The sequence below is a fragment of the Podarcis melisellensis genome, assembly GCF_964234715.1.
Source record: "Podarcis melisellensis genome assembly, chromosome: 13".
NCBI lineage: Eukaryota > Metazoa > Chordata > Lepidosauria > Squamata > Lacertidae > Podarcis > Podarcis melisellensis.
In genome coordinates, this window is record NC_138545.1 from 13,075,936 (window position 1) to 13,092,087 (window position 16,152).

The 16,152-nt window shown below is 44.9% G+C and overlaps 1 protein-coding gene across 1 annotated transcript; it reads right to left on the reverse strand.

Moving 5' to 3' along the window:
• Positions 1 to 4,229: 4,229 nt before the first annotated feature.
• On the reverse strand, positions 4,230 to 15,888 carry LOC309354510 (olfactory receptor 4N2-like). The gene is made up of 3 exons (XM_081884682.1): positions 15,183 to 15,888; positions 8,622 to 8,783; positions 4,230 to 4,795 (listed from the first exon to the last, which is right to left on the reverse strand). The coding sequence occupies exons 1-3, from the start codon at positions 15,852 to 15,854 to the stop codon at positions 4,355 to 4,357; spliced, it is 1,275 nt and encodes a 424-aa protein (XP_081740808.1). The 5' UTR covers positions 15,855 to 15,888; the 3' UTR covers positions 4,230 to 4,354.
• Between the last annotated feature and the right edge of the window lie 264 nt (positions 15,889 to 16,152).

Below are 16,152 nucleotides of genomic sequence, written 5' to 3' on the forward strand. Positions count from 1 at the left end.
CACCGCACGATTTCTGTTCTTATCCTGAAGCAAAGTTCTTAACCCGAGGTACTATTTCTGGGTTAGCAGAGCCTGTAACCTGAAGCGTCTGTAACCCGAGGTACCACTGTATATATGTTGGGAAATGGTTTGCCCAATTTGTCTCAAGATATTGTCACTAAACTCGGCACAAGAGTCCCTCAGGTTCCACCATTTTGAAACAGGATGTCAGACTGAAACAGACTGTTTTCTGGCCTAGGTCCAGCTGCCTCTTGAGATCTTATCGCCAACTTTGGCATGACAGTCCTTCGGTTGGAGTTCTCCATCGGCGTTTGGACACTGCATGTTATTTTGATTTAAGATGTCAGGGGGAAAATGCATAACTTTGGCGTGACTTCGCCCCCTTTTTGGCCACTTCTCGAGATATCATTGACATCGTTTCCCAACATTGGGGTGGGGGGGTCTTCATTGATGTTTGGAAGACAGGCGACATTTTGAATCAAGATGGCAGACTAAAATGTGACTCTGTTGTGATGTCACCCAGTTTTTGGTGACGCACAAATTACACTATCCATTAAAAAAAAATCCATGATATTTTTTTTTATTTCTAAAAATACTTGGGCAGTGCCAGGCACTCCTGACTAACTTACATATAGATAAATCACAATGTTAGTGTCTGAATAAAATAAACATGCATGTAAATGCATAAATGGGGAGGGGTAGCTCATAAGCCTAGCCAAAGGGGGGGCAGTTGCCCCCCATGAAGTAGAACAATAGAAATACAGTAGTACCTCAGGTTACATACGCTTCAGGTTCTATACACTTCAGGTTACAGACTCTGCTAACCCAGAAATAGTACCTCGGGTTAATAACTTTGCTTCAGGATGAGAACAGAAATCGTGCTCCGGTGGCGCGGCAGCAGCAGGAGGCCCCATTAGCCAAAGTGGTGCTTCAGGTTAAGAACAGTTTCAGGTTAAGTACGGACCTCCGAAACGAATTAAGTACTTAACCCGAGGTACCACTGTACTTAACTAACTGACCAATCACTTCGGTTATGCCCCCCTAACAAAAGTCCGGCCCCTCTCCAACAAAAATCCTGGCTACTCCTATGGTGGAGCTGTGTGTGTGCGTTTGTGAACCAGGAAAGTTTTCTGAACATTCAGCATGCAATGTTAATGTCCAAAAGTCTGGGTTTTGCTGCCCTCTGGTGTCCATAATATGCCATTGCTGCTTGCATCTCTTCCCCCCCCTCTTCCTTCGCTACTGTTGCTGTTGTTACCATAATGGTTGCAGATGTATCTTTTTATACCAGCTGAGAATCGATCCCTGCACCTTTGAAATATTGCAGGGATCAAGAGCAATTTGTGTCGAGACTGTTTTGAATCTTTTCTGCTGGCTTCCGTTTTGCTTCAAAGCAGAAATCTGGCAATGTCAAATTCGATAAATTCCTGTTTCACAAACTCCTTATCCCAAGCAACACCACCACCTCTCCATTTCTTTCCTTTTTCTTTTCCCGCTAAGGTTTCTGCTCAGAAATCAACAGAACACGAGTCCCAGTAGAGCAAGTGGACTTGAAAGAAAGTTTCCGTCTCTCTTTGTTTAATAGTCCTTAGGACTGGATTGTTAAAAAAATATTATTTATTGATTTTTCACAAAAAACTTTACAGATTTCAGCATGGATCATAAATTGCTTTATCCATTGACTTCCCATCCCCCTCTTCCACGGTTTCCATATTTACCCTTAAATGCTGTATATTTCACATGTAATATCCAATACATCCATGTTAACCTACTGATCTTTACAATTAACTCTGTTAATATTCCAAGTCCTACTCATGTTTTCATCTCGTTATAGTAAAAAGTCTCAATTAAAAGTCTCTAGTCCTCAAGGAACTTTTCAACATTTTGGTCTCTAATCTTTGCTGTTAATCCTGCCAGTTCTGAATACTCCATTGTTTTCAAAAGCCAATCTTCCTTTGTTGGAACCTCTTCTTCTTTCCAACATTTTGAACCAAAGGTGAGGAACTTGAGGCATGAGTATTGAATATGGCCTTCCAGCCCCCTCCATCTGGCTCTCAGAACTCTCCCCAGGCCAAACGCCTCACTGCTCCCCCCAACTTTGCACCCTGAATGTTTCTCCCTAGCTGTTATGTGTCCTTGGACTCCCAAAAATGCTTTTTGCCTGATTGGAAGGAAGATTGGGATGGCTGCTTGCTCCATTAAGGTCAGGAAAATCTATCAATTTCAGTTTCTCATTTTTCCATCTTAAGTTAATTTCTTCTCATTTCCACATCAGTTTGCCAAGGTTTTTTGTTTTTTTAAAACATCTCCTCATGAAAATGTACCAAGCATCTAAGTGCAAATTTCCCCCTGAAAATACCGATTTTTAAATTCAATTTTCTCAAACATATATACACTTTCTTCATGATCTAATGCATTTTGGTATGCTATTTTCACCCACACAGGCATCTTTAAGCACACCCTAATGCATGGGTAGGCAAACTAAGGCCCGGGGTTTGGATCCAGCCCAATTGCCTTCTAAATCCGGCCCAGGGATGGTCTGGGAATCAGAATGTGAATGTAGAATGAATGCGTCCTTTTATTTAAAATGCATCTCTGGGTTATTTGTGGGGCATAGGAATTCGTTCATTTCCCCCCTTTCAAAATATAGTCCATCCCCCCACAAGGTCTGAGGGACAGTGGACCAGCCCCCTGCTGAAAAAAGTTTGCTGACCCCCTGCCCTAATATATACATTTCTGAACTCATCAGAAGTGTACTGCAAAATTGGGAGAAGTGGGTGGCTTTCTTTTCCTTTCAAAGGTTTCGCTTTGCATATCGCTTTGGCAACTGTGGATTAGATAGGCCTGCTTTTAAATGGTAACTGAACCTCAGGCCTCTCCCATTCCTAGTCCCCCTTGTCAGCTGCTCTCTAGCTGGTAATTTGCCCCTGACTGCAGGGCTCTGGCCTTTATACCTGAGCTCCAGCCCCTACCTGCAGCATGATGCTTGTTATTCCTCCAAAAAGATGCTGGCAGCAACAAAGGGGAAATACTAGGGACTGGCAGTTATGTCCTGCCCTCTTTCCCAAGTGCTATGGGAGTGCCTGCTGTCTGCTATCTCCCCACTCCACTTCCTGGGATGTGTTTTGCATCATGTCATTGATGCAATAATATTGCACAAGTCATAGAAGGTTGTCCTTCCACAACAATTCTGCTTTATTAGTTGTTCTGCGATGCTTCTACAGTGTAACCACTGGAGGGCACTGTTGTGCTACAGCACAATGAAACTGGGACAAGAACACCCCCTCTCAATATTACATTTGTTTCATAAAATCCACAGATGGCTTGATTGTACATAAAACCCCTCAAAGAGAATAAAACAATAGAAATATCAGTAAAAACAACCCTTTAAAGCTTTCAAAAGGCAAAATCAGCAGTAAACGAAAAATGGATTAAAACATACTACATGTCTGAGTAAGGTAAAGGTAAAGGGACCCCTGACCATTAGGCCCAGTCGTGGCTGACTCTGGGGTTACGGTGCTCATCTCGCTTTATTGGCCAAGGGAGTCGGCATACAGCTTCTGGGTCATGTGGCCAGCATGACTAAGCCACTTCTGGCGAACCAGAGCAGCGCACGGAAACGCCGTTTACCTTCCTGCCGGAACGGTACCTATTTATCTAGTTCCTCTTTGACATGCTTTTGAACTGCTAGGTTGACAGGAGCAGGGACTGAGCAATGGGAGCTCACCCCGTCGCGGGGATTCGAACCGCCGACCTTCCGATCATCAAGTCCTAGGCTATGTGGTTTAACTCACAGCACCACTCGCATCCCTACATGTCTGGGTAGGCTTGTCTAAACAACAGTGTTTTTAACAAGGGCTGAACAGAGTACAGTGAAGGCACCTACTTGATGTCAACAGGCAGGGAGTTCCACAGTGTAGGTGGTGCCACACTGAAAGATTGATTTCTTATGAATGCAGAATGGGTATTAAGGAGTACCTGGAAAAGTGCCAGTTCTGCAGATCAGTGTGTGTGTGTGGGAAATCCTCATGAAAATTCACCAGCATTTCAGTGCTAATTTCTCCCAATAAACACACTTCTGTATGTAGTTTTGACTAAAGAACACATTTTTGCAAGCAAAGTTTCCTAACAATGAATTTTTGTGTGTCGTTTTCATTAGTGCATTCATTAGTAGGCATTCTTTACCCTAGTGTATGCATTTTTGCAAGCCCTGGTCTGTCAGAGAAGATTCACTTTTAAATGTGAACTGAATTGAGTTCCTTCCCCATCCCTACATGTACATGACTGGCCCTGACAATGCAGTGAAAAACAGAGAGTTAATACAGGCGACGGATCATGCTCTGCTCCTACGGTATCACTTCCCACCCCAGACCTTGGTTTTGGTGACCATCTTCCATATAGCAACTTTGATTTCGTTGTTCCTCAGGGTGTAGATCATGGGGTTCATTAAGGGGAAGACCACAGTGTGGAAGATGGCGACCAACTTGTCGAGAGCGAAAGCCTGGAAGGGGCGGCAGTACATGTAGATTGCGGGAGCGAACATGATGAAGACGATGATGATGTGGGTGACGCACGTGGAGGCTGTCTTGCCCTTCCCTTTGGTGGAGCTGGACCTCACCTTGGACAGAAGGGCCCCGTATGAGATGAGGAGGAGAATGAAACATATCAAAGTGGCCAAGCCGCTGTTGAAGAACATGACAAACTCCAGGTTGTATGTGTCGGTGCAGGCCAGCTTGATGATCTGGTTGATGTCACAGAAGAAGTTGTCCAGCTTGTTTGGGCCGCAGAAGGGTAGCTGGATGATGGGAATGAACTGGATCAGGGAATGCATTAAGCCAAGGAGCCACACGGTTGCAACCAGTCCCCAGCAGACAGCTTTGCTCACCACGTTGCCATAACGCAGAGGGTGGCAGATGGCCACGTACCGGTCAAAGGCCATGCCAATGAGGAGGAGGAATTCGGCCGCTCCCAGCCAGTGGAGGAAGAAGATCTGGGACATGCAGCCCCAATATGAGATGGCTTTCCGCTGCGAGTACAGGTCAGACAACATCTTGGGCGGGGTGACTGAACAGTAGCAGAGGTCTAGGAAGGCCAGGTTGCCCAGGAAGAAGAACATGGGGGAGCTGAGGCGGGGGTTGCTCAAGATGGTCACGATGATGAGGATGTTCACAGGCAAGATGAGGGTGTCAAAGAAGAGGAAGAGGACAAAGAGAAAGAGCTGGACCTCCCTTCTCTGAGAGAGACCCAGCAGCACAAACTCCTTCACCATTGTGGTGCGGTTGCCCCTCTCCATCCTCTTGGGGTTGCCTCCTGCAACAAACACTCACACACATCCTCACACTGGAAGGACTGCAAGCTGTACACAAATTGGAAATCACCAACATGAAACAGCTGGATCCGCTAGAGAGGACAAGGTGCAGACTTGAGGGATTTACTTTGAATTTAACTAAAACAGGGGTGGAAAGCCTCAGGCTTGGGCCTGAATGTGGCCCCAAGGCCTCGCTATCTGGCCCTTGGAATTATCTGCTGGCTGACTGGTCTTGAAACAGTAGACCAGGCTCCTCCAACATGGTGGTCTCCAGAAGTTCTTGGACAACAGCTTCCATTTTCCCTCACAATGGACCATACTGACTGGGGATGGTGGGAGCTAGAGTCCAATGACATGTTGAGCAGTTATGGATGGTCCATCAGGCTGAATGGGGCTTTGACCTACCAACCTTAGTCTGCTTTCAGCCAGCCCTCACCTGCTTTCTTTCTTACCTACAACCAACTAAGTAGATGGACTTGGCTGTCAGCTTCTTCCTCTTCAGTCTCAGGACCCATCATTTAAAGCAGTATTATACCACTTAAGTATATATTTAAAGCAACATCAAACCACTTTAAACAGCCATGACTCCCCTACCCCAATATCCTGAGCACTGTGGTTTGTTAAAGGAGCTGAGAGTTTATCCCCTCTCCCTTCACACAGCTACAGTACAATTCTCAGAGTGGTTTAACAATCAATCTCTCTTCCCAGGCACCTAGCACTTCTCCTCTTTTCAGCTAAGAACAAGCGTATTGTCTGCCAGGTTTGTTTGACCACAGACAACAGTGGGACAAAAAAGAGGGGGGAATTTGTTAATGGAATCTGTTGTAAGAAGAGACACCAAGGGCATAGCTGTCAACGTTTCCCTTTTTAAAAGGGAAATTCCCTTATTCCAAATAGGATTCCTTGCAAGAAAAGCAAAAAGTTGACAGCTATGCACCAAGGGTCATCCTGGCAATACAGGAATCTTGCCCATAGTTGCCACTGAAGCATGTTGGTCAGGCATATCCATTTGTGATGTAAAATGCAGGAAATGTATTAATGTGGGAACTAAATAGTTAAGCAATTTTCTCTTGATGCAGGATGATTGGGTGGGGAGAGTGTTCTGTAAAGAACAAGCAGAGAAGGGAGAAGACCCTGCGCCCAGCTCAAGATGGGGGTGGATATGTGTTTGTGAATGAAACAAACAGAACAGAGTGCATTTGTATGAGAGAGAAAGGCACAGAGAGCTGAGCTTGGATTCTGAAAGCATCTCAGGCGCTTGGCTGTCGCTCTAGAGATCTGATGTGGGAGCCGTGTGAAAAGTAGAAGAGTTTGGATTTGCTATCACGCCTTTCACTCCCCTTCAGGAGTCTCAAAGTGGCTAACATTCTCCTTTCCCTTCCTCCCCCACAACAAACACTCTGTGAGGTGAGTGGGGCTGAGAGACTTCAGAGAAATGTGACTAGCCCAAGGTCACCCAGCAGCTGCATGTGGAGGAGCAGAGACACGAACCTGGTTCCCCAGATTATGTGACTACTGCTCTTAACCGCTACACCACACTGGCTCTCAAAAGTACTTAGGTTCTATGGGCAAACTGTATGTCTGTAAATATTTACCAAATGCCCACGAACCTGCAGTAACCTTCTTCCAAAGTGCAGCACCCTGAGAACATTTCACCACCCAGAGATATGGGGGTGAGTGTAGCAATATGCTTCCCATGCAGAAAGTCCCAGAATTCAATCCCCAGCATATTTAAGAATGTGAAGTAGTAAGTGGTGTGAAGGACCCCTTGTAGGAAGCCAAGAGTCACTGCCTACCAGAACAGACATTACTAGGCCAGATGGATAAATGCTCTCACTATAAGACAGCTTCATTTATTCCTATTTGAATGAGCTACAGCATGCGCAGTAGAGAATTGCAGGAGCAACATGCTGACAACCTCCATTTGCAAGAGTTGCAATTGAAATAATAGAATCATAGGATCATAGGATCATCTAATCAAACCCCCTGCAATGCAGGAATATGCAGCTGTCCCACACAGGGATCAAACTAGCAACCTTGGCATCATCAGCAGTTTGCTCAAACCAACTGAGCTGTCTGGGCATATAGTGCAATCTTCCTATGTCTGATGTACTTCCTAGCAAAGAGGGGAGATTGTTTTGCCCTCTGTTCATTGTGTGATGGATGAACATAAGATGAGTCCTGCTGGATCAGGCAAGTGGTATATCTAGCCCAGCAGCCTGTTCTCATAGTGCTCAAGTGGATGTCTAAGGGAAGACCTGAGCACAGCAACACGCCCCCCCCCCCTGTCGTTTCCAGCAACTGGTATTCAGTCTCCAACAGTGGAAGTAGAACACAGGCATCAGGGTTAGGAGTCACTGATAGCTTTATCCTCCCATAGATATATGTATGTATGTATGTATGTATGTATGTATGTATGTATGCATGTATAGATTAGATAGATAGATAGATAGATAGATAGATGATAGATAGATAAATAGATAGATGATAGATAGATAAATAAATAGCTTATGACCTTCTCATGGGCATCTGGGAAAGGAAAAGAAGCCAGGGCTTTTGCATCTTTAACAGTTGTCTAGGAGAGGGAATTTCAGCAGGTATAGCTGGAATGAGAAGCTGAAATTCTCATTACCGACGAAAGAATGGCAAATCAAATTAATGGACTACGCAGAATTAGACAAATTAACAGGAAGGATTTGAAACCTGCGGGACCAGAGATTCTTAGAAGACTGGAGTAAATATCTGAACTATTTGAAAAGCAATTGTAATAAGCAGATTACGCTAGTTTTGTAAGGAGGATTATATGAAATATTGCAAGGAAGGCTATGAAGAGAATTATTAGTTAATGACAATTAAAAGTAATAGAGAAATTAAGAAATGCAGAATAAGTGATAAAGAACGGAAAATCTTCAGAGGTTGTTGATGGAAGTCTAAAATATTGTCTAAGATAAGAAGTTATGTTAAAGGACTGTTGGAAATGCTATGTTACAAAAATAATAAAAATCTGTGTGTGTGTGTGTGTGAGAGAGAGAGAGAGAAGCTGAAATTCTCTGTTCTATGACCTATTAGAGGAGCAGGAGCCCCATCCTGAATTTTCACCCTGTTTCCTGAACCGGACCTAGACCTGCTTTCCACAAGGCTGCTGTGTCATAGTCTTGGCCCTTTCAAAATAGTTTAAAGCTCAAACAATCTTAGGTTCAAATAAGACACAGGTAGACACTGGAGGCATGGTTGGTTAGCAAAATAGGATGTGAAGAGAGAGAGAGAGAATCAATGAAGGAAAGGCGGAAGAGGAGCGTCAGGAATGACTTACCATGCAGGATCTTGGTGTGACAAGAGATGCCCTTAGTTGGCCACAGGTCTTCACACCTCCCAATACTAAATCAGCTCCTGCCCCATGAGAATCCCTTGAATGGGAGAACGGATCTGCTCCATGTTTAGACCTGGAAGGAAGCCCAACTTGGAGTTCAGGGAGCTTGTTAAAAAGAAAAAGAAAAAAAGATCGTGGCTGGGTTTGCAAGTGATGGCAGCATCCCCCAGGATGGGAAGGTGGGAGATGAATCAAGAATGAATCCAGATTGGAATGAGACTTCACTTTCACAGTAGTGTACAATGTTATAGGATTGGAGGGTCAGTCTGGGTGACATTTGTGGTTCCCTTTCAGTCCTATGATCATGTAGCTGTGAGGTTTAGAAGCTCGTGAAAGGACACATTCAATTAGGGCACGAGTTACAGCATTAATGATCATGCCAATCTGCCTGGTTGCTAAGCAATAGTGCCACCCATCTCGCTCTTTAACACTCCCAGAATCAAGTTGTCTACTGAATGACCGCTTTTGTTGCATTTCCAACTCATACATGCAGCTACATTAAAACAAACAAAAGTGGCACATTAATTAATGACATCGTTGCTGTCAAATTTATTAGCAAGACTTGCAGATACTGTATTTTTTGCTCTATAAGACTCACTTTTTCCCTCCTAAAAAGTAAGGGGAAATGTGTGTGCGTCTTGTGGAGTGAATGCAGGCTGTGAAGCTATCCCAGAAGCCAGAACAGCAAGAGGGATTGCTGCTTTCACTGCGCAGCGATCTCTCTTGATGTTCTGGCTTCTGAGATTCAGAATATTTTTTTCCTTGTTTTCCTCATCCAAAAACTAGGTGCGTCCTGTGGTCTGGTGCGTCTTATAGAGCAAAAAAGACAGTATACTGTATAGTGTTATGTCTGCCGGCATGGTTGCTCAAGAGTGAACAGGCAAGACCCCCACTGGTCTTTTCAAAGGCTTTATTATTGGTGCAAAACACTCACAGTGCAGAACGTCTCAATTCCATGTCTTGCTTGGTCACTAGCAGAATCTGAGAGTGGGCGGTCCTTAAACTTTCCCCAGCAGAGTAGTCTCTTGACCCCCATCCTACGCCTCCCCTCTCTGCGTGTAAACCGACTGCGCAGAGAGGGTGTGGGCAAGGGGGGACCTGCCTCCCCCCCGCTTTGCTCATGCACGGGGCTCTGGCTCTCCCTTGCATCCTCCGAGCCCTGAATCTCTTCCCCACTGGAGGCTTGGCTTCCTTCCTCCATGGAGGAAGTGCTGCTTTTCACAATCTTTGGAGGCTCCCTGTAACCCAACTGCCCTTCCACCTCTCGCCTCTGAGCTGATGGCAGTTCCCTGACATCTAGAATTTCAAAATAATAATAATAAATGCACTGTTTTTGAACTTACATGAAAAATTGTTTCAGTTCATGGATGGGGGAACATAATGAGAGATGCCATTTTTGTGATGGAGCAGCATATTAAAAAATCTCATAAGCATCCATTATAGCAACCTCAGGCTCAGGATCCAAATGCAGACCTCCAGGCCTCTTGATCTGACCCTTAGGACTCTTCCCAGGTCACACGCACCACAAACCCTGCTTTGGACCCATCTTGAGTTTTGCCTAACTGGAATGAATCCTTGATCACTTGATGCCTGGATGGAGAATAGATAAGGTTGTGTGAGTGTTTAAACTAGCCCATTGTACAAAAGTTGAATTCACATTTATTCCTTTGCCCACTTTTGCTTCTGGCTCTGTCCACCACTGGTGTGTGGCCCCCAGAAGGTTGCACAGAAGCCACTGTGGCCCTCAGCCTGAGAAAGATTGTCCACCTAGGCTTATGCATTGGCAAACCCACTTCTTCAAACCCCATTATTATTTACTTTCTTTCATTTTGTACCCCAAAATCTGTGTTTGCCCATCAGCTTCCACATGGTTTGTTTGATCTCCTTGTTCCTCAGTGTGTAGATCATGGGATTCATTAGGGGGAAGTGTGAAAAACGGCCCCCCACCTTGTCGAAGGAATAGTCCTGGAAGGGACGGCAGTAGAGGTAGATGATAAACATGATGAAGATGAAGATGGTGTGGTGTGAAGATGAAGATGAAGATGGTCAGTGGCGATGGCAATGATAAGGAACACCTTGGACCCTCCAAGAAAATGGAGGAAGAAGATCTGGGCCATGAAAGCCTTGTAGGAGATCATCTTGTGGTAGGAGAAGAAATCAGCAAGCATCCTGTCTTAAACTGGATAGCAACAGCCAATCAGTGTGGAAAATATTGAACTAGATCAGGCACCCCCAAACTCGGCTCTCCAGATGTTTTGGGACTACAACTCCCACCATCCCTAGCTAATAGGACCAGTGGTCAGGGATGATGGGAATTGTAGTCCCAAAACATCTGGAGGGCTGAGTTGGGGGATGCCTGAACTAGATGTCCAATGACTCAGTAGAACAGTTTCCTATGTACCCATGTAAAGAAAGAAAAGAATCATAGAATCATAGAGTTGGAAGAGACCACAAGGGCCATCGAGTCCTGTTGGGATACTGCCAGGGAGACAGAGTCCATCATGACCCCACGTCATCTCCGTTCGTCCATCGACCTTCCATAGACACGCAGTATCATTCAATTAGCAACATGAGCTCCAGAAATAGCTTGCCACATTCCAGAGCTGATGCATGCTCTATCAGCAGATAATGCACAGCGAAAGATGCACGCAGGAGAGCATTATTGACAACTTTATTCAGCGTTGGTCAGAACAAAGAAAAACATGACTGCCTGCTTCAGTGTCTCAGACACAGAGAGAAAACAAAAGCATAGACACAACAGAAACATCCTGTGAACAGGAAATACGCAGGCTGTGACACAAACATCCTGCTCCCTTTTAAGGTGGAACGGAAATATCCTAACAAGTCCAACCCCCTGCCAATCAGGAAACACCATCAGAGCACTCCTGACATATGGTTGTCAAGCCTCTGCTTAAAGACCTCCAAAGAGGGAGACTCCACCACACTCCTTGGCAGCAAATTCCACTGTCGAACAGCTCTTACTGTCAGTAAGTTCTTCCTAATGTTTAGGTGGAATCTTCTTTCTTGTAGTTTGGATCCATTGCTCCATGTCCGCTTCTCTGGAGCAGCAGAAAACAACCTTTCTCCCTCCTCTATGTGACATCCTTTTATATATTTGAACATGGCTATCATATCACCCCTTAACCTCCTCTTCTCCAGGCTAAACATGCCCAGCTCCCTTAGCCGTTCCTCATAGGGCATTGTTTCCAGGCCTTTGACCATTTTGGTTGCCCTCCCCTGGACACATTCCAGTTTGTCAGCGTCCTTCTTGAACTGTGGTGCCCATAACTGGACATAATACTCCAGGTGAGGTCTGACCAGAGCAGAATACAGTGGCACTATTACTTCCCTTGATCTAGATGCTATATGCAGCCCAGAATTGCATTGGCGTTTTTAGCTGCCGCGTCACACTGTTGGCTCATGTCAAGTTTGTGGTCAACCAAGACTCCTAGATCCTTTTCACATGTACTGCTCTCAAGCCAGGTGTCACCCATCTTGTATTTGTGCCTCTCATTTTTTTATTTTTTTTGCCCAAGTGCAATACTTTACATTTCTCCCTGTTAAAATTCATCTTGTTTGTTTTGGCCCAGTTCTCTAATCTGTCAAGGTCGTTTTGAAGTGTGATCCTGTCCTCTGGGGTGTTAGCCACCCCTCCCAGTTTGGTGTCATCTGCAAATTTGATCAGGATGCCCTTGAGTCCATCATCCAAGTCGTTGATAAAGATGTTGAATAAGACCGGGCCCAAGACAGAACCCTGTGGCACCCCACTAGTCACTCTTCTCCAGTATGAAGAGGAACCATTGATGAGACCCTTTGGGTTCGGTCAGTCAGCCAGTTACAAATCCACTGAGTGGTAGCATAGTCAAGACCGCATTTTACCAGCTTCTTTACAAGAATATCATGGGGCACCTTGTCTGAAATCAAGGTAGGCTACATCCACTGCGTTCCCTTCATCAACCAGGCTTGTAATTCTGTCAAAAAACGAGATCAGGTTAGTCTGACATGACTTATTTTTCAGAAATCCATGCTGACTATTGGTGATCACAGCATTCCTTTCTAGGTGCTCACAGACTGTTTGCTTAATGATCTGCTCCAGAATCTTCCCTGGTATTGATGTCAGACTGACTGGGCAGTAATTATTTGGGTCCTCTCTTTTCCCCTTTTTGAAAATAGGGACAACATTTGCCCTCCTCCAGTCTGCCGGAACTTTGCCTGTTCTCCAGGAATTCTCAAAGATGACTGCCAGTGGTTCTGAGATCATGTCTGCCAGTTCTTTTAATACTCTTGGATGCAGTTCATCTGGCCCTGGAGACTTGAATACATCTAAACTAGCCAAGTATTCTTGTACTATCTCCTTAGTTATTCTGGGCTGTGTTTCCTCTGCTGAATCATTTGCTTCAAATTCTTCAGGTCGGGCATTGTTTTCTTTATCGGAGAAGACTGAGGCAAAGAAGGCATTGAGGAGTTCAGCCCTTTCTGTGTCCCCTGTTTGCATTTCACCATCTTCTCCTCTGAGTGACTCCACTGTTTCTTTGTTCTTCCTTTTGGTACGAACATACCCATAAAAGCCTTTTTTGTTGCTTTTAACCTCTCTAGCAAGCCTGAGTTCATTCTGTGCTTTAGCTTTTCTGATTTTGTCTACACGTGCTGGCTATTTGTTTGAATTCCTCTTTGGTGGTTTCCCTCCTTTTTTACTGTAGTTCACCATCACTCTCTCTCTCTCTTTTTTACATACTGTGGCCTGGATGATTGGATCTGTTGAGTACTGCAACATTTATTCATTTTAAAGGTATATAGCTTCATCCTTCATTGGTGCCAATACTGTGGCAAGTTGCAACACAAAACCTCATTGATAAAACAGTAAACTGAGGGTTGTCACTCCTCTATGATTCCATGGGCACATTTGGAGTTCTGGTCAACTGCTGTGAAATTATATTTCTGGTATAATTTATATTAGTTTCACAGTTATATGCTGCACTGCAAACAGCCACTTGGAACTGTGCTTAGCCACAAGTCCCTGTGCACTAAATATTACATGCAGTAATCAATGTCTGTATTCTGATTTCTTTTTGAAAGCTCATTCTGCTTTGAAGGCTTTGGAGTGGGCAACAACATTTAAAAGTGAGCTGAACAAGACAGAAAAAAAATCAAAGCATTATTTTTAATGTCAAAATACTGTAATATGAACCTCAAATTTTAATTTACACCATACTAGCTCAAATGCTATCTATGAAGGACCAACCTGACCAAGAAAGGCTTTGGGAGTTTCAGAAACAAAATGATCTTGCTCAAACATTTGGTGAGTTTCCAGTAGAAGAGAGTTTCATGGTTTTGGAGAGGTCACTGGAACACCATTGTGTGGACATGGGGTAGTAGCCAACATTAAACAGACTCAGAATAAACCTATTGAATATAAATGACATATCTAACTTTGGTCCATTAATTCCAATGGGTCCATTCTGATAATGAAGTCATTGGAAGCTACCCTATAGTTGTGTGTTTGAATGAGAGTGAAGATCCTAGATGACCTGTTTATTGAGCATTCATCCTCATTGGCTTATCACAACATTTATGTGGAAGTGAGACCATGTTTGACCTTTATGAAGCTTCTCCTTTGATTTCTTTGTGGGGAGGTTATGAAGGCAGTGAGCATCCACCCTGATTTCATTCTGATGTTTGTGCCTTCCCATTTATCATTCATTTATCACACTTTTCAGTGTGTTTCCCTAACTGCAAATACCTGGTCCCCCTGTCCCAAAGAGGTGGATTTGTTGCATAGACCCCACCATTAAACCAATCTACTTTAATGGAGAAAATCCAAATTCCTGACTTGAATTCCCTCCCACAAAACACTGACAGTCTGAAGGTGACCTGAGCCCCTGGTTTCTCAGTTCAAGAGCCTCAAGTACAAGAACAGATCCTAGCAAAGACACTCAACTGATGCTCTGTCAGTGACATCAGGTCTCAGCAGCTATGTTCTCATCCCAGGCCCCTCAATATCAATTGCTGGATTTGGTGCTAAAGAAGAGCAGGTGGAAGGTGCTGCTTTGTTGACCAAACAGAAGTAAAAGCCTAATCTCTTAGAGCAGAGATGGAAAGCTTTCAGCCTTCCAGATGCTGTGATACTAACATCCCATCAGCCATGACAACTGGACATGCTGTTGAGGTTAATGGGAAGTGGAGTCCAACAACATCTGGAGTGTCACAGGTTTCTGATACCTGTCCTAGAAGTTATATGAGTCCTGGTCAAACCAGAGGGCCATTTCTGCTTAACAGTCTCCTTATGGCATGCTTAATCTCCTTGTTCCTCAGCGTGTAGATGATGGGGTTCATCAAGGGGAAGACCATAGTGTGGAAAACAGCCACAACCTTGTCAAAAGAAAACTCCTGGAAAGGGTGACCGTAGATGTAAATGGCGGGACCAAACATGACAATAACAATGATGATGTGGGTGATGCATGTGGAAGTAGCTTTGTTCTTCCCCTCAACAGAACCCATTCTCACCTTGAACAGCAGGATCACATAGGAGATGAGGAGGAGGATGAAACCAATGAAGGTGGAGACACCACTGTTGACAAACATGAAGAACTCCAGGGCATAGGTGTCTGTGCAAGCCAACTTGACAACCTGAGGGATGTCACAGAAGAAGTTGTCCAGTTCATTGGGGCCACAGAAAGGGAGTGGGAGAATGAGGAGAACTTGGATGATGGAGTGGACAAAACCTAGGCACCAGGATCCCACCACCATGGCACTGCAGACTGGCCTGCTTACTATGGTGGCATAATGCAATGGGTGGCAAATGGCCACATAGCGGTCAATGGCCATGGCAATGAGAAGGAAGACCTCTGACCCTCCCAGCAAGTGGAGGAAGAAGATCTGGGCCATGCAAGCCTTGTAGGAGATGGCCTTGCGGCTGGAGAAGAAATCGGCAAGCATCTTGGGAGGGGTGACGGAGCAGTAGCAGATGTCCAGAAATGCCAGGTTGGCCAAGAAGAAGTACATGGGGGACCCCAATCGGGTGTCGCTGCAGATGGTCATGATGATGAGGATGTTTCCTGGCAGGATCAGACAGTAGAAGAGAAGGAAGAGGAAGAACAGGAAGAGCTGGGCCCCTCGTGCCTGGGAGAGACCCAGCAGAATGAACTCTTTCACCATGGAATGATTCCCTTGCAGCATCTTTCCAGAAGCCTATAACATTAGGGCATAGAGACAGTGGACAGAGAAAATACTTTCCTCCTTCTATCCTGACACTAGAACTTGTGGAACTCCAAGTTACCAAGCAATGGGGGTGAGGAGGCAATTTGCTGCGGAAGAAGGGATGGGCGGGAGCTATGCCCCTCATAACTTGTTGCTTACATTCCTACATCCCTTCTTCACAACAATTTCCTGCCAAAGCAGGGTTCCGGAGTCATATATGTAGCACTGTGGGGGAAAGATTGGGCATGGCAGAACGGTAGGGTGGGCATGGGGCAAT